We start from the raw sequence: 25797 nt of genomic DNA on the forward strand, positions 1-25797 counted from the left end.
GATTCTTGAAAATGATAGAGATGCCAAGGGAAAAGCTTGATTACTATATTAGAAAGTAATAACACTAGAAATTCAAAATTCAAAATTCCAAATAAAAGATCCTATTTCAGTTTCAACAGTTACTAGATCAAGAAGCAGTAGTCTAGTTAGAAACAATCTACTGACTTACTGCGGCACAGAAGAATTTCTCTCGTAAAAAACTGGCTTGAATTACAAAGTAGAGGTAGAAGAGTAAGAAGATGGGTCTTCCCGTGGTGCAGCAGCATTAGGTCTCCTGTGTACCATTGGAATGTGTTGTTAAGGAGGAGGGTGATTGTGCTGGCCTCTGTAAGTTACGATCACCTTGGTTGGGTCTTTTGAGCTTTTCTCAACATGTCTCTTTGCTGGACAATTTTTAACTTCAGTACACGAATAGTAGCTCTTTCCAGTTGGACTCGTCGTATACTTTCTCCATCTCCCATGATCCGCCTTACTCAATTCCTCAGCCAATATTTCATGTCTTTCATGTATCTTTCCGCGGTAAATAAACATGTTGCCTGACTCAGTACTTGAACTTTGCATCAAGTATCTCGCCTTCTTCTTCTTCTTCTCCTCCTCCTCATTTTCTACAATCAGCAGTGGGGTGTTTGGAATGTGTTGTTTAGGAGGAGGGTGATTGTGTTGGCCTCTGTAAGTTACGATCACCTTGGTTGAGTCTTTTGAGCTTTTCTCAACATGTCTCTTTGCTGGACAATTTTCTACTTCACTACATGAATAGTAGATCTTTCCAGTTGGATTCGTCGTACACTTTGTCCATTTCCCATGATCCGCCTTACTCAATTCCTCAGCCAATATTTCATGTCTTATATTTATCTTTCTGTGGTAAATAAACATGTTGCCCGACTCAGTACTTGAACTTTGCATCGAGTATCTCGCCTTCTTCTTCTTCTCCTCCTCCTCCTCATGTTCTACAATAACCAGTGGGGTGTTTGGAATAGTTTCAGTTTGGTTTTCTTGGTTACGGGGTTGAATTCTTGAATTGGTATTCAGGTTCTTGGCAAGACTGATAACTTCATCTAACCCAAAGTAAAGCTTGTTTTCCATGGCGAATGCATCTGTAAAATCACCAACACAATTTCTTTCTTCTTGGAAAAGAATTGTGTTAACAGAGTTGCCATCCCCATGAACACTGTGATCAACAAGAGCAGAGTTGCCATCCTCATGAACACCGTGATCGACAAGAGCACTAACAGAGTTCTTCGTCTTGCTGCAACTTCTCACAATTGCCCATAAATCCCAGTCATTTTCGTTTTCAGCCATTGATAACTTTTTTTTCAAGGGGAAGGCTTCATTCAGTAATGCAGGAAATTTCAAATCCAAACAGTTCGGTTATGGGCAGTTCATTTTTTAACTATTTATAACGAAATTTCAAGAATTATAGAAACAGATAATCACATTGTTTAATAACCCCTTTTCTTTAAAAATAAAATGAAATGAAATTATATGTATATTTTGAAAAATATTATTCTAGAAATTTAAGTTTCTTAAAAAAAAAAAGAGGGAGTAAAACGACTTTCAAGTTTCAACGTTGAAGTAGGTAAAATAAATTTTACATGAGATATTCCATATTAATTGTGTTGTTTTTACGTTTTAACATACCTCATTTTTACTCTTAACTTATGTCACCCTATATTACATAGTATTTATCTTAGATTATATACAAATATATTTAAAATAATATTTTTTTGCTCACGTATTGAACACAAGAAAATAAGTAAGAAATTTACTTATTTTCCTAGAAAAAAGTTATGGAAAACATTTTCCTTCCTATCAAACACACCTTTAATCATGTTACTATGTTACTTTAGGGACATGTTTGGCCATAGATATTGCTAAAAATATTTGGAGAAAAAACTTGGAAAATTTTCTTATACATTGCATCTCTAATGTTATGAAATATATTAGGCATTTAAAATGTTACACTTTGTTTCGAAAGTTGTTACATGTTATTTCATAATATATGCTATTTTAGTGAAACATATTTAAATTATTTTAATCTAGTATCATTGGATTAATATTTAGTCTTTGAATTGATGGAAATAGTAATTTGTTCAGCTTACATAAGATATCACCAAGACTTTGTGGCAGCATCGAAATTTCAGAGGTGTTGATTGATCATCTAGTCATTTAATTTTGGGTTATTTGTCATGAAGTCATTGCTTCTTTTGCTTTTTTCTTCAAAAATCGTTTTGCTTTATCTAATTAAGCTTCTATAGTCGTTTAGGCAAATATTATATTTATTTAGTAAATATGTCTCTTAACTTGACTTCAAATTTTAACTTTGACCTTAAACTTTCAAAGTGCACAATGAGGCACTTTAACTATCCAACCTTAAATAAAAACACACTAAGGTAGCTCCGCCCCTGGTTAGATACCATATGACTTACTACGGCACAAAAGAATTTCAACTAGCTTGAATTACAAATAAGGGTGTACATTTGGTTTTGTATTATTCAGTTTGAATTTTTTGATTTTTGATTTTGAAGAACTGTAACCTGATCCGAATCAAAATAAATTTGGTTTGGTTTAGTTTTTCTCTTTTCGGTTTGATTTTTTTTCAGTTCACATATTTGATTGTATCAATAATTAGAAACATTATTAAAGTTTTTATATATATATATATATAAGGAACGAGATTGAATCTCTTAAATATACTTTTGAATATAAATCACAAGTAAAACGTAAAACACAATACTTAAAAGTATATCAATTATAGATGTCCAAACATTAAAAATAAACAAAATCATAATGAAAAATAATAACTAAAAAGGACAAAAGTAGTTAACTCCAGCTTAATTCTAAATTCTAAAACCAATCCAAATTAGAATTCGGTTCCTAATTACAACGTTGAGGTAGAAGAGGGAAGATCTTTTCCCTCTTCTACCTAATGCGCAGCAGCATTAGGTCTCCTGTGTACCATTGGAATGTTGGTTAGGAGGAGGGTGATTGTGTTGGCCTCTGTAAGATACGATCACCTTGGTTGAATCTTTTGAGCTTTGCTCAACATGTCTCTTTGCTGGACATTTTTTTTTAACTTCACTACATGAATAGTAGGTCTTTCCAGTTGGACTCGTAGTATTCTTTCTCCATCTCCATTGATCCGCCTTCCCTAATTCCTCAGCCAATATTTCATATCTTTCAGTTCTCTTCCCGCGGTAAATAAACGCGTTGTCCTCCTCCTCGTGTTCTACAATCTCTAGTGGGGTGTTTGGAATAGTTTCCGTTTGGTTGTGGGGTTCAATTCTTGAATTGGTGGTATTCAGGTTATTGGCAAGACTGATAACTTCATCTAACCCAAAGTAATGCTTGTTTTCCATGGCGAATGTGTCTCTAAAATCACCAACACTATTGCATTCTTTTAGAAAAAGAGTTGTGTCTTGTGTGTTGTTAACAGAGTTGCCATCCTCATTAACACTACTGTGATCGACAAGAGCAGAGTTGACATGATTAGGATCCTCATGAACACTATGATCGACATGAGCAGAGTTGTTCATCTTGCTGCAACTTCTCACAACTGCCCATATACCCCCGTCATTTTCGTTTTCAGCCATTCACAACTTTTTTCTAGAGGAAGGCTTGTTCAGCTCGACCCAATGGTTAGTTAATCGAGAAACACGATCTAAAGGTGGCCGGTAGAAGAAAAAGACAGGCAGCAAAAGAGCCTTTTTCTTCTCTCTTGCTCTCTCAAAAAAATCTCTTTCAAAGACAATACTAATGAGCAATTGAATAATTCTCTCAAATTATCCTATTTATAGAGCGGTGCTAAAGTCAAAACCAACTCCAAATAGGATTATAATTTCAATCTTTTTTTAATAAGATTGGAAACAAAAAAAAAGAGAATAATTCCAATCCTTTTCTAGTTAGAATAAAGGCTTAGTTTAGTTTTTTTTTTTTTTGTTGATAATTTATCTTTCGAGATACTATAGGCCCTCGAAATTTACGCTTTGATGAAAATTAGCACTTCAAAATGATGACATGTTTAACTTGGTTGTAAATAAGCAGGTGTTGATGAACATACTGTCGACTTGAGGGGTACTGGGACAAGGAGCTTGCTTGGATGCTTTATTTGCTATAATGCTGGATTCATCTGCAAATCAGGCTGTAGATATCTTTTCTTTTGATTTATTATTGACAGAAGTGGAGCATAAAACAAATGATCTCATGTCTGAATCATTCAGATCTACATTACGTGCAAACAAAGAAGAAAAGTTCTATTTCGAATCTTTTAATTAAGTGTTTATAAGTTTCAACATCTAAAATCATTAAAGAGAATTGGTCCAATTTCATTATTGATTCTTTATCTCAATACTTAGGGGTCGTTTGGTTGGGAGTATAAGTTATTCCGAGATAAGTTGGGAATAACTTATCCATCCCTATAAAATAAATGATGTAATAAATAATCCCATGACTATCTAATACCTCCCACCAAAGATAAAATTATTCTACATTTTATCTTGAGATTATTATACCTTATACTTCACGCCAAACAATCTAATGTAGTGATTATCCTATCTATAATATCACTCATTGTACATAACATGCTGAACTGAAAAATTGCAAATGCTCAATTGAAGATTTGTACTTTCTGTTGTTTCATATAACTCTTCGGTATGCAACTCTGTATCATATAACTGCTTAACTGATCATTAGGTTCAGTTCTTGCTGCTTCTAGGAACAAAAAGAAAAATAGCAGAAAATGATCCTATTTCAGTTTCAATGTAACAGTGACTAGATGAAGAAGCAGTAGTGTAGTTAGAAACAATCCGGACTGAGTAATTACTAGGGCACAAAAGAAGAGGAAGATGGGTCTTCGGGTGGCGCAGCAGCATTAGGGCTCCTGTGTTGGTTAGGAGGAGGGTGATTGTGTTCGCCTTTGTAAGTTACAATCACCTTGGTTGGATCTGTTGAGCTTTGCTCAACATGTCTCTTTGCTGGACATTTTTTTTTAAATTCACTACACAAATAGTAGTTCTTTCCAGTTGTACTCGTTTTATTCATTATCCATCTCCACTGTTCCGCCTTCCCAAATTCCTCATACAATATTTCATGTCTTTCAATTCTCTTGCCTGACTCAGTACTTGAACTTTGCATCGAGTATCTCGCCTTCTTCTTCTTCTTCTTCTCTTCCTCATGTTCTATAATCACCAGTGGGGTGTTTGGAATAGTTTCAGTTTGGTTTTCTTGGTTGTGGGGTGCAATTCTTGAATTGGTATTCAGGTTCCTGGAAAGACTGATAACTTCATCTAACCCAAAGTAACGCTTGTTTTCCATGGCGAATGCGTCTTTAAAATCACCAACACAATTTCTTTCTTCTTGGAAAAGACTTGTGTTAACAGAGTTGCCATCCTCATGAACAGTGTGATCGACAAGAGCAGAGTAGCCATCCTCATGAACAGTGTGATCGACAAGAGAAGAGTTGCTCATCTTGCTGCAACTTCTCACAATTGCCCCTAAATCCCAGTCATTTTCGTTTTCAGCCATTGACAACTTCTTTTTTTCAAGGGGAAGGCTTCATTCAGTAATGCAGGAAATTTCAAAACCAAACAGATCGTTTATATGGGCAGTTCATTTTCTAACTATTTATGTAACAAAATTTCAAGAATTATAGAAACAGAAACTTAATTACATTGTATTTTAACCGCTTTTTTAAAAATAAAATAAAATTAAATGTACTTATATTTGATCAAGTGGTTGGAGGCACCAAGGGCCAATTCTCATGCACCCAATTAATACTCTGTAATACTGCTCTTAGATTTTAAATTCACTTAATTCCTAGCCCTAAATAGGTGATATCAACTTTTTGGGATTAAGTTTTAAGGTGTGTTTGGCACAAAGAAAAATATTTTTAAATTTTCTCATGTTTCGATTAGTCAAACATTTTGAAAAAATATTATTCTAGGAATCCAAGTTTCTTTTAAAAAAAAGGAAGAAGAGGGAGTAAAAGTATGAAATAATTTCATTATTATCTAATACCTCCAATCAAACATAAGATAAAATAATCCTACATTTTATGTTGGATTATTATACCTTATACTTCACATTAATCGACTCTAATATAGTGTTTATCCTATCTATAATATAACTCATTGTACAGAACATGCTGAACTGAAAAATTGCAAATGCGATTTGTACTTTCTGTTGTTTCATATAACTCATAGGTCTGCAACTCTGTTAGTAAGCAAATGAATACTATTTTCTTGAAGTTATTATTATGCGAATGATAACTGCTTAACTGATAATTTGGTTCAGTTCTTGCTGCTTCTAGGGACAACGGAAATACCAGTAATTCTTGAAAGTGATAGAGATGCCAACGGAAAAGCTTGATTACTATATTAGAAAGTAATAACACTAGGAATTCAAAATTCCAAATAAAAGATCCTATTTCAGTTTCAATATATAACAGTGACTAGATCAAGAAGCAGTAGTCTAGTTAGAAACAATCTACTCATGACTTACTACGGCACAAAAGAATTTCTCTTGTAAAAAACTGACTTGTTAGTTGAATAACAAAATAGTAGAGGTAGAAGAGGGAAAAGATGGGTCTTCCACTAGCGCAGCAACATTAGGGCTCCAATTCCATTGCAATGTGTTTGTTGGTTAGGACTTGGGAGGAGGGTGATTGTGTTGGCCTTTGTAAGTTACGATCACCCTGTTTGGATCTTTTGAGCTTTCCTCAACATGTCTCTTTGCTGGACAATCTTCAACTTCATTACACGTATAGTACTTCTTTCCAGTTTGATTCGACCCATGCTTTTTCCATCTCCATTGATCCGCCTTCCACAATTCCTCAGCCAATAATTCATGTGTTTCAGTTTTCTTCCCACGGTTAGCAAACGCGTTGCCTGACTGATCAGTACTTGAACTTAGCATCGAGTATCTCGCCTTCTTCTTCTCCTCATGTTCTACAACCATCAGTGGTGTGTTTGGAATAGTTTCAATTTGGTTTTCTTGGTTGTGGGGTTCAATTCTTGAATTGGTGGTATTCAGGTTCTTGGAAAGACTGATAACTTCATCTAACCCAAAGTAACGCTTGTTTTCCATGGCGAATGCGTCTCTAAAATCACCAACACTACTACTTTCTTCTTGGAAAAAGACTTGTAGCAGAGCTGCCATCCTCATGAACACTGTGATCGACAAGAGCAGAGTTGTTTTCTTTATCAGCCATTGACAGCTTTTTTGTAGGGGAAGGATTCATTCAGTAATGCACGAAATTTCAAACCCAAACAGTCCGTTTTATAACTATTTATGTAACCAAATTTCAAGAACTATAGAAACAGAAACTTAATTACATTGTTTTTTAACCTCTTGTTTTAAAAAATAAAATAAAATGAAATTATACGTATATTTGGTTTAAGTGGTTAGAGGCACCAAGGGCCAATTCTCATGCACCAAATTAAGTTCGCTTGAACACTCGCACTCCGCACGGGGCTCAGTTATGCACGTGCTGAGTTCTCCTCCCTACGTATTCGTGGCCTCTGCGTCATCCTCAAGTTCCTCCGATCCGTTGCCGAGTCCGATACTACCATCAACCTCTTCTGTCACAGCCAATCCATTCCCGATCTTCAAGGTCTCCTCCATTCTCTGAACCCTAGGGTTTCGACATTGAATGATTTTTCGTTTTCTATATGTTCAATCACAGCAACTTATGAAAATATAACTCAATGTTATCTGCTATTGGTTAATCGAAACTTTGATATAGAAGTTAGTTATATCAGTCGACATAATGATGTTAATCGAAAGTTGGGGAAATGTAATTGAGATTCATCTGCTGACAAATGTGCTGCAAGGTGTTTAAGCAACAAGAAGTTTTACTTGTTTAAAATCCATTTTGAACTCAGACGAACTCTGATGGGGTTGGATTTGGCTTTACGGATGGTTCGGTTAGGTGTTTATGTTAGCTCATTAGAATATCATTAAAATGCATAAAATTCGAGCTGAATTTCGTTTCCTTACTACAATATTTTGTATCAACTCTGAAGCTTTCAAAAGGTATTGAAGTCGTTTGTATAAGCTTCAATCTATTCTTAAGATTGTACGCACAACTGTACTAGCAAGTTACAAACAAATGTTTAGTATCTTCTCGAGTTGAAATGTTGGTTTTGCATTGATGAGACTTTAGGTGCAAGTATTAGAGTGATAACTTGGTATTTGAATGTAAGGGCTGCCTATTCAATTTTTGTTTCATTCCATTTAAAGCAAGTCAAACGATGTTGTCTTTTGCCTTGTTCACATTCGATAGAATCTGAGACTTCTGCTGAATACAGCTGAAGCCACAACACCTATGAAATGCAGTAACAACTTATTAATCTTGGAGTTTTAGAGGAAGTGACACTTATTCCGTTCATACACACTTATATTCTCATTGATGTTTAGTCTGTGATACTCTTGAGGTAAAATATTCCAGTTTCTGTTGAATGGTTGAAACTTACATTAGTATAGCTCTTATATTCATGATTCTGAACTGGTATTTACAGGGATATTGATTATTGAGTATATGTATATCAAGTTTCAACATTACTTTGCTTAATTTAGTACAGAGGACCAGAGTGTTAGAGTCCGAGCTATGCAACAGTGGTTCAAGTTCTTTTTAGACATTTCTTGAGAGATACAGAGGACCAGAGTGTTACCAGTCTAGACCACATATTCACCGTGGAATCTATGGAAATAACCAGTCCGTCAACTGATTCTGAAATTTCTCTAGCACTTAGAGTTCTGGAAGGTTGTTGTCTGATTCATTGTGAGAGTAATGTTTTGGCCCATGAGTACAACAAGGCAATCCCGGTAAAGTTCCATATTCATACCAGCATTTGATCTGATGACTTTCTTCTTCTAATCATGCCTCAGTAAGCTGGAAACTATAAGAGTCTTTAAATGATTCTGAAATTATCTGTTCCATGGCATTTTTGCAGCTACTTTTGGTAGTTGTAATAGAGGCTTAGTTTTGTTCCTTTTATTTTATTTTTGATAATTTACCTTTCGAGATTATTTATGCCCTCGAAATTTACGCTTTCATGAAAATTAGCACTTCAAAATGATGACATGTTTAATTTGGTTGGAAATAAGCAGGTGTTGATGAACATACTGTCGACTCGGTACTGGGACAAGGAGCTTGCTTGGATGCTTTAATTGCTATAATGCTGGATTCATCTGCAAATCAGGCGGTAGATATCTTTTCTATTGACTCATCATTGACAGAAGTGGTCTAGAACTAGTTTTTTTGTTACCTGTAATACTTATTTGAAAAGAGTTTGGTAGGAGATTTTTTCTATATTCAGTTAGTATTGAGGAAATCATCCAAAAAAAGTCTATAATAAGTGGCCGCATCTGGATATGTTTCCCACATTTGCAAAGTGACACCTGTTTAAAAAATTCCTAGTGCATTAAACTTATTGGCAGTGGATTGTGAAATCCCTCTCCCTCAAGTTTGTAGATCCAAGATAGACTAGTTGGCTCCAACTGCAGTGTCCATAAAACTCGGGTGAAGAGGTTAGTCGTAGAGAAAGAAGAGGATGAGAGGGTGTATTGGTAGTACAGATGCATTCTTTGTTCCCCTATGTTCAAGCCGGGAGCCCTTTAAGAGTATTTTAAGCATGAGGAATTTAAGACAATTGCTTCGTCTGTCTTATAAGTAAAGGGTAACTATCTAATGGCCTTGGATTCGACAACAGGTCGAGTTTACATATGGCTCATTACACTACAAGTTTCTCATTTTGGTTAGTTCAACTTTTCCAACTTCATGTTTGTTGACCTTCAGTCATTTCTTCATATCCACCAAATAACATTGGTGAACAATGATATGACGAACTTGTCACTCCTTAAAAAGAAAAGATGTCCTAAATCATATAGCTGTGCATTGACGAAACATAGAACAACACAAAAAGATTGCCTCGCTATTACACATTTTGCAAAGTTGTTTTAGCTTATATGCTCTGATCATTAGGTTCAGTTCTTGCTGCTTCTTGGAACAAAGGAAATACTAGTGATTCTTGAAAATGATAGAGATGCAAAGGGAAAAGCTTGATTACTATATTAGAAAGAATAACACTAGAAATTCAAAAATCCAAATAGAAGATCCTATTTCTGTTTCAACAGTGACTAGTTCAAGACGCAGTAGTCTAGTTAGAAACAATCCCGACTGGCTTGTTAGTTGAATAACAAAGTAGAGGTAGAAGAGGGAAAAGATGGGTCTTCCACTGGCGCAGCAGCTTTAGGACTCCCGTGTACCATTGCAATGTGTTGGTTAGGAGGAGGGTGATTATGTTGGCCTCTATAAGTTACAATCACCTTGTTTGGATCTGTTGAGCTTTTCTGAATATGTCTCCTTGCCGGACAATCGTTAGCTTCATTACACCTATAGTAGCTCTTCAGAAAAGTCGAATCACCAGTTCGCTTCATCCCATACTTTCTCCATCTCCATTGATCTGCCTCACTCAATTTCTCAGCCAATAGTTCATATCTTTCAGTGCTCTTCCCGCGGTAACAAAACGCCTTGCCTGCCTCAGTACTTGGACTCTGCATCGAGTATCTCACCTTCTTGTTCTTCTTCTTCTCCTCCTCGTGTTCTACAATCACCAGTGGTGTGTTTGGAATAGTTTCAGTTTGGTTTTCTTGGTTGTGGGGTTGAATTCTTGAATTGGTATTCAGGTTCTTGGAAAGACTGATAACTTCATCTAACCCAAAGTAATGCTTGTTTTCCGTGACGAACGAGTCAGTAAAATCACCGACACAATCAGTTTCTTCTTGCAGAAGAGTTGTGTTTTGTGTGTTGTTAACAGAGTTAGCATGAGTAGGATCCTCATGAACACTGTGATCGACAAGAACAGAGGTATTATTAACGTTGATATCATCATGAACAGAGTTGTTCGTCCTACCGCAACTTCTCACAACTGCCCATAAATCCCAATCGTTTTCGTTTTCAGCCATTGAAAGCCTTGTTGAAGGGGAAGGCTTCATTCATTAATGTAGGATTGTCTCTCTGTATATATGGATTTAGTTTCCATTGAAAACTTTCTTCTAGGGGAAGGCTTCATTAATGCTGGATTCTATATATATGGATTTTGTTTCCATTGGGAAATGGAGTTTAAACAAACTGTTTGGATCCGTTCCTATACAAGGCGAGAGATTTATTACTAATTCGATTCTTGAACTATTATTTAGGTAAGGAAATTTGAAGAGTTATGGAAATAAATTTAGAAACTTAATTACATTGTTTTCTAACCCTTTTTTTAAGTGATTGGAGGCACCATATTTTACTTTTTAAATATTTCCTTATTTGAACTATATTAGAAAATCCTATTACTTTTTAAATATTTCCTTATTTGAACTATATTAGAAAATCCTATTACTTTTTAAATATTTCCTTATTTGAACTATATTAGAAAATCCTATTACTTTTTAAATATTTCCTTATTTGAACTATATTAGAAAATCCTATTACTTTTTAAATATTTCCTTATTTGAACTATATTAGAAAATCCTATTACTTTTTAAATATTTCCTTATTTGAACTATATTAGAAGTCCTAAACATTTATTACTTTAAAATTAATAGTTTTTTACTTTATATTAATTTTACTTAAATTATGGTAAATAGAAGAAATAAAAATATTAAAGAAAGACGTTCACTTTTATTATTTAGATCTATATAACATTTATTATTAGGGAAAAGAACTCATATATCCCAAAAAGAGAAATTATTTACAAGGATATATATTTTGATGGTATCAAAGAGGAAGAAACAATGTTTCAATGAAAACATTAAAATTGTTCAATTATTGTTTGATATATATATATGACGGTATCAAGGATTAGTGGTTCAATAAATAAAACAAAGGGGCAGTCGGATAAATAGTTTGAGCGGTGAGTCTAATCAGTTAAATATATTTGATTGGATCGAATTTGTGTAGCTTTTCCTTTATTATAATGTCAATAGTTATTATTTTTAATAATTTTATTGATTGATGTGACACACATGCCATGTATACTAAACTATCTACTACAAACATATCACCGACCATATGGATACACCATTCTCGTTCATGCTACCCAAAAACAATTTACCAGAACATACCACCAGGCACCAGCAATGCTCCTTTGTTTTGGTTTTTGGACTCTTTGGAACAACTGCAATGACAACTATTTCAACCGTATAGATAATTCCCGAACCATAGGCTAACCTCTACCGCTCTTTCACATAATTTTCATTCGATAATTATTTAAACAGATGCTAAGGAAATTAACCGAATACTGCAATATTTTCATCACATTTATGATTGCAGGTGGCTCCTCCGCCAGCTTCTTGATTTGAGAATGGTGCACTCGTACAGAGAGGCAAATGAAGTAGCAGATCTACTCACGAAAATTATCTCTGCATCTGTTTTTTTTTTTTAACACTATCTTTTTTGCAAGAACCATCCACTCCTTGTGACTGCCGCTCTCGAAGTTGATCAATGAGGGGATGTCAAACAACGGCTTATACAACCTTCACTTCTACTGCTATTTCTAGGCCTTTGACGTTTGCTGTAATAGTTTTAAGTTTTGTATAAAAGTATCTTTCATGACAACTATTGAAAAATATGAGTCGTCGGAGTGGTGATGTATATGAAAAAAGTATTTGAATATATAGGTTAAAATTTCTCCCAAATTATCACCATTTTGCAAGTATTTACCTAAATTATTTGGTGTTCACAAAATTATGATGAACTCATTATGTTAAACAAATTCGTTTTTAAAGATTGTTATCCCATATGCACTCTCAACAAATTATTTTACCATATATCCAATCGAAATTGTTTTACTCTAACGGAAATAATAGTCAAAAGAATTATAAAAACATACAAAAATTTTAAGTATGAAATTCACAAAACAATTCTATTCACTCGTAACATTATGTGATAAGTGAACTTACTATAAATAAAAACAAATATTCTGGGTTATATTTTCTTTTTATCAAAGTTAATTCTATTTCAAAACTTCTAATTAAATGATAATGTAATATCAAAAAAAAGAGGGGGAAAAAGTTTTTTTTATTTAATTTTTAGTCTAAAGGAAAGGGGGAAAAAACGAGAAAAGAGACGAAATTTCAGTTTCTCCTTTTAACGCCGAGCTGGAAAGAGCGGTGAAGACACCGGAGCGAAGAAATGTATCTAAAAGCTCCGTTTTGGAGCAAAGATTCGAACTCTGAATCTCAGACGGAATCTCCGTCGGCGGTGGCGGAGCTAATAAGCTCTCTTGAACGGCAGAGACTATACAGGGAGGTGACGCTCGCACTCCGCACAGGACTCAGTGATGCACGTGCTGAGTTCTCCTTCCTCCGTATTCGTGGCCTCCGCGTCATCCTCAAGTTCCTCCGATCCGTGGCCGAGTCCGATACTACCATCAACCTCTTCTGTCACAGCCAATCCATTCCCGATCTTCAAGGTTTTCCTCCATTCTCTTCACCCTAGGGTTTCGATGTTCAATGATTTTTCGTTTTATTTATATTTCAATTGCAGCAACTTATGAAAATATAATTGATGTTACTTATCTCCAATTGGTTAACCGAAACATTGATGGGGAAGTTGGTTATATAGATGTGAATGTGGAAATTCTATAATGACATTAATGGGAAATTGGGAATATGTAGTTGAGGTTCATCTTCTGACAAATGTGCTGCAAGTAGTTTAGGAAAAAAGAAGTTTTGCTTGTCTAAATCCATTTATACCGCAGATGAACTCTTATGGAATTGGTTTTGGCTTCACGGAGAGGTTCAGTTAGGTGTTATGTCAGCTCATTATAAGATCATTAGAAGGCATGAAATCTGAGCTGCATTTCTTGTTCTTACTACAATATTTTGAATCTACTCTGAAGTTTTCAAAAGGTATTAAAGTCGTTCGTTTAAGATTGTTCGCACAACTGTATTAGCAGGTTACGAACAGATGTTTGGTTTCTTCTCGAGTTGGAATGCTTGTTTAGTATTGATGAGGATTCAGGTGCAAGTAGTAAACGATAAATTGGTATTTGCATGTAAGGGAAGCCTGTTCAATTACTGTTCCATTCTATTTAAAACAAGTCAAACAATGTTGTTTTTAACTTGTTCAGATTCGATAAGGATCTGAGACTTCAGCTGGACACAGATGAAGCCAGAACAGCTGTGAAATGCAGTAACTACTAATTAATCTTGGAACTTTAGGGGCAGTGACACCTATTCCGTTCATATACTTATATTCTCATTGATGCTTATTCTGTAATTTTCTGGGGTGAAACCTTCTAGTTTCTGTTGAATGGTTGAAACTTACATCAGAAAATCTTCTAGTTTCGAGATTACTTTGCTTAATTTAGAAAAATGGATCAGGCTATTAACTGTGTGAGCTATGTAACAGTGGTTCCAGTTCTTTTCAAACATTCCTTGAGAGATACAGAGGACCAGAATGTTACCAGTCTAGACCACATATTTACTGTGGAACCTATGGAAATAACCAGCCCATCAACTGATTCTGAAGTTTCTCTAGCACTTAGAGTTCTGGAAGGTTGTTGTCTGATTCACTGCGAGAGTAATGTTTTGGCCCATCAGTACAAGGCAATCCCGGTAAAGTTCCCCCTATACATCATATCTTCTCACCAGAATTTGATCTGATAACTTTTTTCTTCTCTAATCATGGCTCCCACTTAGCTGGAAACTATAAGCGTCTTCAAATGATTCTGAAATTATCTGTTCCATGGCATTTTTGCTGCTATCTTTGGTAGTTGATAAAGAGGCTTAGCTGTTCTCTCTCTCCTTTTTTGTTGATAATTTACCTTTGGAGATTATTTATGCCCTCAAATTTACACTTTCATGAATATAAGCACTTCAAAATGATGGCATATTTAACTTGATTGGAAATAAGCAGGTGTTGATGAACATATTGTCGACTCGAGGGGTACTGGGACAAGGAGCATGCTTGGATGCTTTAATTGCTATAATGCTGGATTCATCTGCCAATCAGGCGGTAGATATTTTTTCTTTTGACTTATTATTGACAGAAGTGGTCTAGAACCAGTTCTTTTTCCCTGTAATACTCATTTGAAAAGAGTTTGGTATGAGATGCTTTCTATATTCAGTTAGTATTGAGGAGATCATCCAAAAAAAGTGTTTACTTAAGTGGCCACATCTGGATAGTTTCCTCATTTAACTGAAGAATACAAGATAAAAAATACTTGTGGTTTTAAAGAAGTAGGTTCAATTCAAGATTTATGCATCTCCATATCCATTTAATGCTTAGATGATCTGTACTTTGTTTATTTAGTAATTAAGCCCATTATTTAATCCACTGGTTGGTGATGTACTAGGATTTTGAGGCTTGCAATGGCATTGAGGAAGTTGCCATACTGATTAGAGACAAACAAGTAGATGAAAAATTGAGGTATTTCATCTCTTTAAGCTCGTTTCTTTTTAATTATGACATAAAATCTCTTGCAATGTTCATGCCGTTCTAATCATATTGACTTTCTTTTCCATCAAGATCATACTGCATGTTAGTTCTAGTGTTTCCACCCTTTCCTTTTTTCCTCGTGGAAGTTGGAGCTGGTACTCCCTCCTCGTCTCTCGGGTGGTTTAGAAAATATTTTGGTGGTGTATGGCTGATACCTAGGGAAGTATGATAGTGCCATTCCAATCTAGGAAAAAAAGAAGCAAAACCGTGACATGAAGGCTTGAATTCGCTTAGCAACTCTGCTTGAATTGTTCTGAGAATTATTAATTTTTCCAGGCTTAAGTGTGGAGAATTTCTACTGCTTCTCATTGGACATGTAAACGGGAGAGAGAGGTCTCCCATGGCAACAATTCATGAAGACATAAGGCGATTTCTAGGTGAGAAATCTGCATCATTGATATGGGCAGCTAGTCAATTTGGTTCAACCCTTGATCCAGAACAGAGATTGACAGCTTTGCAAATTCAAGGCCGTAGAGTACTGGAGTCAATAGACCTTTATTGACCATAAAGTTTCAGCAATATTTGTCCCTGTGTGATGTCCAGAAGCTTCAGAGAAGTGGCAATTTCACTTGGAGGCATATCCTTGCAACAAGGATCGACTACTAGGCTATAATAGGAAGATAAGTTAATTCTGGTGAGATTACACTACCACAATGTGAATAATTGTGAATTGTTTGTTCTATACAAAAGTACAATGCTCTCTAGTTTTCTGCTCTTATTTGTGATGTCAATATATTTAACATTTCATAAATCTCATCTGTTTTTTTATGAGATGTATCACAAGCTACAAATACGTGTATTTCACCTTTATCTTCAAGCCAACTACATCCAGGATTTTTGTGCATTTTCCTCTCATTGATGAGTTGTCTTATTTTGGCAAGATCACCCCATCTGCCTACAGAAGCATATAAATTTGCTACCATGACATGGTTCCCTGTGTTTCCTGGTTCTAGCTTGATAAGCTTGTTTGCCGCAATTTCACCTACCTCAAGATTCCCATGGATAACGCAGCCTCCAAGCAAGGCACCCCAGATCACTGTATCAGGATCCAAAGGCATCTCGTTAACGACCTTCAATGCTTCATTTATCTTACCTGTCCGACTTAAAAGGTCAACCATGCATGTGTAGTGTTTTAATGTTGGTTTCACATTATAAGATCTCATTAAATTGAAGAATTCAAGCCCCGTCTCTACTAGTCCTGCATGGACACATGAAGAAAGAGCTGACAAGAAGGTTATGTCGTCAGGTATGAATCCATTGTTTAGTATTCTGCGGAAGAACGCAATTCCTTCCTCCCCATGTCCGTGCATAGCGTATGCAGTAAGCATTGTATTCTCCGTGACCAAGTTATACTTTTTAATGTTATCATAAGCCAGTCTAGCATGCTTAACACATCCACATTTTGCATACATGTCAACAACAGCCGATCCTATGTGGGTGTTTGAGTCATATCCAAACCTAATTGCATAAGCATGAATCTGTTTTCCACGGTCAAGAGTTGCTAACCTCGAGCAGGCGGGTAATACTGTTCCAATCGTGTAAATATCAGGTCTCAAACCTGAGGATTGCATTTCCAGAAACAACTGCAGAGCTGACTCGTTATGGGCGTTCTCAACATGGCCAGCAATAATACTATTCCAAGTGTAGATATTTGGATCAAATCCGTCTGCCTTCATCTTCTCAAGAGTGGATTCAACACTAACCATGTCGTCAGAGCGGGCATAGCCAGATATCAAAGCGTTCCAAGTCGATATATCCCTCTCATTTACCTCATCAAAAGCTTTCTGAGCAGCACCAACATCCAGACACTTGCTATACAACTCTACAAGTGCCCCACCAACAAAAGGATCTGTTTGCAGACCCCTACCAATTGCATAGGAATGTATCTCCTTCCCACGTCGTAACAACCCCATATCAGCACAAGCAGCAAGGGCACTGCCAAGTGTGAATGAATCTGCTTCAATTTCTTCCTTCTGCATTACCTGGTTAAACATATTCAAAGCTTCATTGAACTTAAAGTTGTTTACATAACCTGAAATCATTGAATTCCATGAAATTATATCCTCACACTTCCCTTCATGTTCCATTTGATAAAACAGCTCTTGACCCTTTGAAATTTCTCCATTCTCAAAGTATCCCACTAACATAGTGTTGTAAGACACATCATTTTTCATCGAATACATTGAAAATATTAGGAGGGCATTCTCCATATCCCCACACCTCCTATAAACATCAATTAAGCCATTAACAACGAAAGAGTTAGACATCAATTCATGTCTGGTGAGATATCCATGAATTTCTTTTCCCAAATATAGCATTTGTAATCTACCACAAGCAGGAAGTACACTCGCCAATGTCTGGGCATTTGGCTGGAATCTAGCAACTTGCATTCTGTAGAGATATTCAATGGCCTCTTCGTCGTATCCATTCTGTGAAAATCCACCAACCAAAGCACTCCAAGAAATAAAATTTGGAGTGAAATGGTCCTCAGCAGACATCTTATTAAAAACTTCAAGAGCTTCAGTTAACATTCCATTGGCAGCAAAAGCAGTAATAACTGAATTCCAAGAAACACAATCCCTCTTCAACATTTTGTTCAAAACCTCTTTCGCATTATCCAAACTCCCACATTTCCCATACATATCAATCAAAGCATTGCCCACATAAACATTGGATGCAAATCCATACTTTATCACTGTACCATGTAATTGCTTGCCCAATTCAACGCCACCATAACCACAACAAATCTTCAACACCACCGGGAACAAGAAAAACTCCAATTCAAACTCCTCAAATCGCACCTGATTAAAACACTCAAAAGCTTCCTCGAAAAGCCCATTACTTAAATAGACATTAAGAATAGCTGTCCACGAATACAAGTTTCTTTCACGCATTTTATCAAACAGTTGGACTGCATCATCAAAACAACCACATTTCCCATACATCTGAAGCAGCTTAGTTTCAACAAACTCGTGTCCATGAAACCCATTTTTGAGTGCTTGTGCGTGGACTTGTTTACCCAGGTTGGGGCATTTGCAGGAATCAAGAACTGAAGCATAGCTGCTTGAACTTAAAAAGTCATCCAAAGGAGAGAAATGAGCCTGCTCCGTCGAGATGGGCGGTGGAAAATCCCGTCGGCGAGGTAGATTTGATTTCTTAAAGGAAATCTTAGAAGCTCTGAAATTAAAGGAATCATTGGGTGGCTGTAATGGGAGTGGCGGAGCAATGGGTTCAAACAGGGAGACCATTTCGAGCATAATGTGAAGCGGGGATATTCCAACTTCACATTTACACAATTCGATAAAAGAAAATAAATAATCCTAATGTTTTTCATTTTACTTTGGTCCTATACTAAATATATAGTTTCTTATTTTAGAATTTTATAATACTATTATTAATCACAAATACTCTCTTCATTTTAATTTGTTTAATTATGATATACGAAGTTTAAAAAAATAAAAAAAATTATTGAATCTTGCTATTTTAAACTAAAAACATGTGAAATATAACAAAATATCCTTTAGTTTTGTGATATTAGACAAATCATGTGAAAAACTAAATTAAAATAGTAACAAAAAAAAGGGCATTCTTTTTAATAAAAAAAAAAGTAAGATAAATGCGAGGAACTAATGAACTTTTGATTCCACATGTCTAAAGTAGTATGACGTGGGTACACATGTTAAAAATTACATATTGCCTAAATTTGGGTATTTGTGCATATTCCTTTGTCCAATAATATTTGTCAATTATTAATTTTACACACTTCTTAATAAATTATAAATAGTAGGATAATTTTACTATATTACCCTTTGATATAATAGATACAATATTGTGAAAAATATAATAGAGAAATGACTATAATTAATGATAAGGGTAAATTATGAATTAAGTATAAAATTATACATTCATTTCATAAAATGGACAAATATTGTTGGACACATCTCAAAATAATATAATGGACAACTATTATTGAATGGAGAGAGTAATAATATTAATAAAAATAATTAATATACTCACTAAAACTTCACAAATAATTTATTTTTTTTAAAATAGCCTTATTCCTATTTGAATATAGAGAAATTATTTTTGATATTACCACCGACTTAAGTAACGCAAACAAATGATATAGGTGAGAAAATATTTTTTTTAGCTTGTTGAATAAAATGGACATGTGACTGAGAAAATGACGAAGTTTGTGAAGTATTTGGAAATGACATTTTTCTATTCAAAGATAAAATTACCCTCAGCTAAAACACGAAAGAAAAAAAAAATATGATAGTTTGAAACCTTTTCATATAAAATATTATGATCATATTGTTAGGTCTGCAACTTGAGTTCTACATCAGTAAATCAAAAGGCTTATATGAAGTTTATATAGCCTTGATTTTATCACTTTAATAATTAGTTTTTGCGATGATATTCTCCCTACATTGTATAATGATAATAAAGTTACGCATCACCTTTTATTCGCACCGTGCTAGGATCGGACTCGAAAAAGGTTATGTAGGGAAGAGCTATCTATTTGTAGTAGAATGAAAGCTACCTAGGGTGAAACATATTCATAGAACTCTCATTAGGACTTTATCAAATGCTTTTTGTAGGTCAGTAAATACCATATAGGTAAGTCCATTTTTCTTTTTTTATAATGTCCCATCAATTTCATTACATGTTCTATGTCTTCTGTATTCGTATATCTTGACATGAATTCAAATTGGTTCTCAAAAATAAACAAATCTCTCCTTCGCCACTCTCGATCTTCAATACTCTCATAATATGACTTAGCAGCTTGATACCCTATGTAATCTAACAAAAATTATTAGATAAAGAGAGTCTTGTTTCAACAATAAAAATTATCTCTCCATAATTTACAAATTACGAATTTGAATTGTAAAATGAAATACTAATATTTGTAGTTAATTACATCTTTTAAGGTAACTCTTTTCTGAACTCTACATAAATACGAGATGTTTCATCCAATCGAGCTACTCATTTTTAACCTTATTAAGGTGCTAGATATATAATTACTCTTCTTTATCTTCCTTTTCATGTGATTCGACAGTACGTCAGCTAACCGACAAAATTGCCGGTCATAAATTTCTGTTCACATGTTGTTTCTTTTGTTACCACTTTGGACATGCATATTTACCTACTCCAATATAAAACAACTTTTTGTTCCTTAATCTTTTGTGTATTTATATATTTATACAAAAACAAAAAAATGACAATTCTATTAACAAATGAAACGCAAAAAAACATACTCCTTTATATGGTATATCTCTATTCATTGTGATAAATATCTGAAGCTGCGTACCAAGCTAACAAAAATGATTGGACTAAACGTACGTAACCTATCTTCATCACTATCATAAAAAACGAAATTAATGACGGACAAAATTTTATAGCTAAACAACAAAAATCTCATGCTAATCTCATTTATCAATCAAGTAACGATAGATCATAAAAAAATTTAATCAAGCTAGCTAGAAACAATTTAACTATCAATTATTTATCTGAGAATTACGGACAAATTCTATAGCTAATTTTGTATTTTCTAGTAGTTTAGTTGAATGTGATTTTGATTTGATTTCGTGTAGATTAATTTCTGAGCAAGACGCCAAAAGCATTGATTTCTTGCACGTAAGTATATAACTGACTGACAAAGATATCTAACGTTAGATTTTAAGAAAACGACACTCTTGTCCTAACACAACAAAAATGGTTAATATTTACGAGTGTCATATAATGTATACTCTATGCTCTCTTTTTCTATATGTAATTAGTACAGAAAATAATAGTCACATGCAAAGAATTACCATCACAAGCATATTAATTCAGCACCACCTCTGTACTATGATATTAATAATTACTCCCTCCGTTTAATTTAATTATGTGTTCTTGTTTTAAGTGACACCAAGTTTAAGAAGGTGAAAAATATTTTTGAATCTCGTAAATTTAAATAAGTTGTGATAAATTTCAAACTATAGACTTATCAAATATAAAATAATAGTAACGTTATTTTTTGAAAACCATAGGAAAGAAATTAGTAATATGGGAAGGAGAATTGAACCTTTATCAATAATGTAAAAGTATATATAGTCAATTAATTGAGATATTAAAAAATTTCGATGATATTAATTATAGATTTCAAGTTTAAATTTTATACATTTTCAACCTAACAAGTCTAAATTTAATTCTGAATATCTCACTTTAGCCCATAAACTTAAATGTTACTATTTGGTTCCAACTTCTAAATAGACTAATTACTCCATATATTGTTCTTTCCAAAACAAATTTGAGAGAAACGAACATTCGAGAAAATTACGGAGTAGATGTCAGCAGGTGGACCACACCAAACATACAAATAAATATAATAAAGAAATGTGCATATCCAATAACACCATGCTAATCAAGTGGTACATTGGTAAGAGTGCTTCACCCTTAATCAGAGATTTCAGATCGAGCTTAAGTATTAAAAAAAAATATGCGAGTCGAAGCTCCTGTGTGGGCACCGAATATCGGACGGAAAACAAAAAAAAAACCACTATAATCCAGAAAGGAAGCCTTTTTTTTTGGAACATAATTGACTACAATTAGTAATTTATTTTCTGACATTGTTACCAAGGAGAATGTTTTTGAGTAGGTCCCATACAAAAATTATGCAATGCACTCAACCCCTTTGTTTTATTTTATTACTACAACATTATTTTATCTAGGTGCATGGTGTTTATATAAATAATATAGTGACAAAGATAATTGAGTGACACAAAAAGTAAAGGTATACAGCTCAAACACATCATTCATAGAAACATATGCCATCATTTTATCTACTTAATGCTTCCATTAATGGATTGCAAAAAAATTTCTATATGTCAAACTAGTTCATTTTTCTTTTAAAGTAAACTTATCTAAAAAGTGTGTTTGCATGTGATAAAAGTATGTTCTCATGTGTTACCTAGCTAATAGGTAGTTGCTATCCTTAGAAGTAGAATATCCTACTTTTAATGAAACATGAACAAAAGGTGATTGGAATAATGTGAGATACAAATTAAAGTAAAGTTTATAGAGTTGGAAAGAAGTGACAATCCTGAGTAATATGACCTGTCCACAAACTAAAAAGTAAAGCATGCTGGACCGTGGAAGAGTGGTTGGATGATAAGTTTTTGACAACATTACATAATCGCTTGGAACGCATGATAAGATTCTACGATCTCATAAGATAAAATACCGCATGATAAGATTCTACGATCTCATAAGATAAAATACCGCATGATAAGATTCTACGATCTCATAAGATAAAATACCGCATGATAAGATTCTACGATCTCATAAGATAAAATACCGCATGATAAGATTCTACGATCTCATAAGATAAAATACCGCATGATAAGATTCTACGATCTCATAAGATAAAATACCGCATGATAAGATTCTACGATCTCATAAGATAAAATACAAGATTATTTTGTTTCGTAATAACAATCTCATGAAAATAGCACTAAAATGATGGAGTTTACTATTTCATATACAAAGTAAGATAGTTAATCTCATGCAATATCTTTATGTATCGCTTCTAAGCACAAACATTCTAAAGAGATAATCACATATACTTTTAGCATTGGGCAGGATCTATAATGAAAATCACATAATCTCGTAAACTCAATACTTTTTGCAACATATATTTATATTTTGAAAATTTACTAAACATCTATAATTATTTAACTACTTTCAATTTTCACAGTACATTAGCTTGAATTTATCGCAATAACTCATAAACTTCAAAACCTTAAACTTTTACCTCCGCAATTCAATGTAATACTATAGCTAACAATACATTCTGAGTTCAAATCTTCGTCACCCAATAGAAGTTAAAAACATATTGGAGGTCTAATTTTATTTTTTTTAATCTTATAGAATTAAGACAATGGTAACTGTATGCACTCAAGAAACTAAAAAGAAAGATCCAGCTTTTACAAACACAACACACAATTCAAAGTTATGCAAATGAAAGAGAATTAAAGTTTCATAGCACAAACAAATGAAGAGTTCAGAAAAAAGAAAAAACACATACATATATATATATCCTATCTGTTAGTAGTAGTAAATACTAGTAGAAGTTCTGATAATACAGGAAATTAAACCAACTAAATATGTCACTCAGTGAAAATTACTTTTGAAAAAAAAAAAACACACCACCTTTTATAATTTCCAACAAAAAAATTTACCAGGATGTGCCTCCTCCACCCAACATTCCATTCCAAAACCCATTAGATTGATCTGCTGCTTGCCCTCTATTTTCTTCAAACTGATCATCAACAGTTGAAACATTAATCTTCAAATCATCCATAGGGAAAAACAATTTTGCCTCTTGATGATCACTGCTTCCTTGTAAACTTCCATACCCATTTTCAAATCCATCCAAAGAAAAATTGATACCATTACTATGCTTCAAATCATGTAAATTCGAAAGCCCAGTAGTTGATGACGTGTACAAATTATTATTCGGCATGAATGTAGAAGCTGAATTAGCTGATGGGTGGATCAAGGGTAACGCCATGAAATCAGAAAAGCTACTGAAATTGCCCGGAGTAGTAGTACTGGGTATTGGATTATAAGTTAAATTGAGGTCGTTAGGGTTTGCCAGATCTGTAAATAATTTTTTGGATGATGATAATGATAACGATGAAGTGGTTGAAGACGATGATGAATTATTGTTGATATTGTTATTGTTAGATCTTTTGTTTTTTCTGGAACCGCCTCCTACTGGAACATTCCTTAAAGATCCCCCTTCAGTCCAGTACCTTCTACACGTCTTGCAGAAATATCTGGGTTGAGTGAGACTATAATTGTTGTAATAACAAAATTTTGTGTTTGTTGAATTGCATCTTGGGCAATTCACCGCTTGTTCTTTCTGTGGTCTCGGTTTCCTTTGATCCAACTTTGATGAGGTTTCATCAACACCTTTCACTATTCCTATACCCTGCACATATGACAGGAAAACACCATAGATATATGTAAAAGTAAGTAAAAAACAAATGAAATTGGCTTTTGAGGCTACTTTATTGGAAGATGGAGAAAAAAAGAAAAGAAAAAGCTGATATGTGGAAGATCAACATCAAAAGTATGCATGACAATTGACAACTATAGAGTAAATTAAATTAGGCTAGAAAAAACTGTAAAACCCTAGATTGAAATTAAAGAGTATGATGATAGAGTGGAATTAGAAAATGGTAAAGTTTAATTTTTACCTGTGGCCACTGAGAAGAAGTATCCATTTGAACAAAGGGCAGAAAAAGCGGAGACGAAAAAGTAAAGGCAAAAATGAGAAAGAAGAGTCTTCAGACAGATGATGAAAACAATCCACTGGTCCTAAAGCTACAAGAGAGAAAAAAGCTACTTAAAGATGTCTCTTTGGCGGTTCCATATTATAGTTGAAAATTGCGATGAATTGATAAATATTTCTTCATTTTTAATTGAGATATTAAATTTAAATTCTTAGTAACGAAGCATATATTGAAAGTGATTTTCCTCATGTGTAAATAAAAGTTTTTTGACTTTTTTCTTATGAATTTAATGGTTTATTTTGTATTATACTTGTTTGACGTCCTAGCTAGTACCTAGGCATTACTCCCACTAATTTATAATGAGCGATTTTCAAGGTTTTAACATATGCACATCAAAATGAAAATGACCTAGATATCATTTATGTTTCTCAAGTTTAATTAACTTAATTCAGGTAGATATACATGTCTAAAATTAAGCGTTGTTGCGTTGGTAATTAGGTCGATCCGATTCCAAATATTTGAAGTTTTGGGTCATAATTTAAAGTTAATTTTGAAGCAGTTAAATTTTCTAAAAGCTATGAATTTCACGAATTGCACTTGAATAACTCATTCGAGATTAGGATATTCTTTCTAGAATGCAATAGGAGAAATTACTTAAATACATAACTTGTTTTACTATATTTTCTATAATATTCTACCATTTGAGATAATTGCAAAATACATACTCTTTCCTATTCTCGGATACATCACTTTACTTGATGTATCGGGACGTTGAGTGTTATATCTGAAACTGAGACGCAAAGTATCGGGACGTTGAGCGCAGTGGTGAAGCCAGGATTTTTAATAAGGAGGTTTAAAATCTGTAGAAATAGACACACGAAGTAGCCGAAGGAGTTCAACATCTACTATATATACATAAAATATTATTTTAACCATGTATAAATAATATAATTTTCCGTCGAAGAGGGTTAAGATGATCCCCTTGTTCAGATGATCCCCCTAGTACAAGGTGGCTCAGCCCCTGGTTGA

At 34.1% G+C, this 25797-nt stretch overlaps 8 protein-coding genes and 1 pseudogene across 8 annotated transcripts; 2 read left to right on the forward strand and 7 right to left on the reverse strand.

The window, feature by feature from the left end:
- Nucleotides 1–297: 297 nt before the first annotated feature.
- LOC107061234 (probable WRKY transcription factor 32) lies at nucleotides 298–1299 on the reverse strand. The gene has a single exon (XM_015310103.1). The coding sequence runs from the start codon at nucleotides 1297–1299 to the stop codon at nucleotides 298–300; it is 1002 nt and encodes a 333-aa protein (XP_015165589.1).
- A 1640-nt stretch (nucleotides 1300–2939) lies between these two features.
- On the reverse strand, nucleotides 2940–3590 carry LOC107061235 (WRKY transcription factor 22-like). The gene has a single exon (XM_015310104.1). The coding sequence runs from the start codon at nucleotides 3588–3590 to the stop codon at nucleotides 2940–2942; it is 651 nt and encodes a 216-aa protein (XP_015165590.1).
- Nucleotides 3591–4818: 1228 nt separating this feature from the next.
- LOC107061236 (WRKY transcription factor 22-like) lies at nucleotides 4819–5520 on the reverse strand. Its single transcript, XM_015310105.1, has one exon. It carries the CDS (start codon nucleotides 5518–5520, stop codon nucleotides 4819–4821), a length of 702 nt encoding a protein of 233 aa, XP_015165591.1.
- A 1116-nt stretch (nucleotides 5521–6636) lies between these two features.
- On the reverse strand, nucleotides 6637–7152 carry LOC107061237 (probable WRKY transcription factor 33). Its single transcript, XM_015310106.1, has one exon. The coding sequence runs from the start codon at nucleotides 7150–7152 to the stop codon at nucleotides 6637–6639; it is 516 nt and encodes a 171-aa protein (XP_015165592.1).
- A 1440-nt stretch (nucleotides 7153–8592) lies between these two features.
- Nucleotides 8593–9381, forward strand: LOC102600496 (uncharacterized; annotated as a pseudogene).
- An 801-nt stretch (nucleotides 9382–10182) lies between these two features.
- On the reverse strand, nucleotides 10183–10962 carry LOC107061238 (WRKY transcription factor 22-like). The gene has a single exon (XM_015310107.1). The coding sequence runs from the start codon at nucleotides 10960–10962 to the stop codon at nucleotides 10183–10185; it is 780 nt and encodes a 259-aa protein (XP_015165593.1).
- A 2200-nt stretch (nucleotides 10963–13162) lies between these two features.
- On the forward strand, nucleotides 13163–16045 carry LOC102591911 (uncharacterized). Its single transcript, NM_001288312.1, is given in 5 exon segments — nucleotides 13163–13457; nucleotides 14399–14604; nucleotides 14906–15004; nucleotides 15345–15418; nucleotides 15764–16045. Coding segments are annotated over 5 exon segments (885 nt in total). The 5' UTR covers nucleotides 13163–13177; the 3' UTR covers nucleotides 15990–16045.
- Nucleotides 16046–16188: 143 nt separating this feature from the next.
- LOC102591563 (pentatricopeptide repeat-containing protein At2g13600-like) lies at nucleotides 16189–18735 on the reverse strand. Its single transcript, XM_006350447.2, has one exon. It carries the CDS (start codon nucleotides 18733–18735, stop codon nucleotides 16189–16191), a length of 2547 nt encoding a protein of 848 aa, XP_006350509.2.
- A 4748-nt stretch (nucleotides 18736–23483) lies between these two features.
- Nucleotides 23484–24877, reverse strand: LOC102592238 (dof zinc finger protein DOF4.6-like). The gene is made up of 2 exons (XM_006350449.2): nucleotides 24733–24877; nucleotides 23484–24464 (listed from the first exon to the last, which is right to left on the reverse strand). Exons 1-2 carry the CDS (start codon nucleotides 24757–24759, stop codon nucleotides 23706–23708), a joined length of 786 nt encoding a protein of 261 aa, XP_006350511.1. The 5' UTR covers nucleotides 24760–24877; the 3' UTR covers nucleotides 23484–23705.
- Nucleotides 24878–25797: the final 920 nt, after the last annotated feature.

This window comes from Solanum tuberosum, unplaced genomic scaffold (genome assembly GCF_000226075.1).
Source record: "Solanum tuberosum cultivar DM 1-3 516 R44 unplaced genomic scaffold, SolTub_3.0 scf00126, whole genome shotgun sequence".
NCBI lineage: Eukaryota > Viridiplantae > Streptophyta > Magnoliopsida > Solanales > Solanaceae > Solanum > Solanum tuberosum.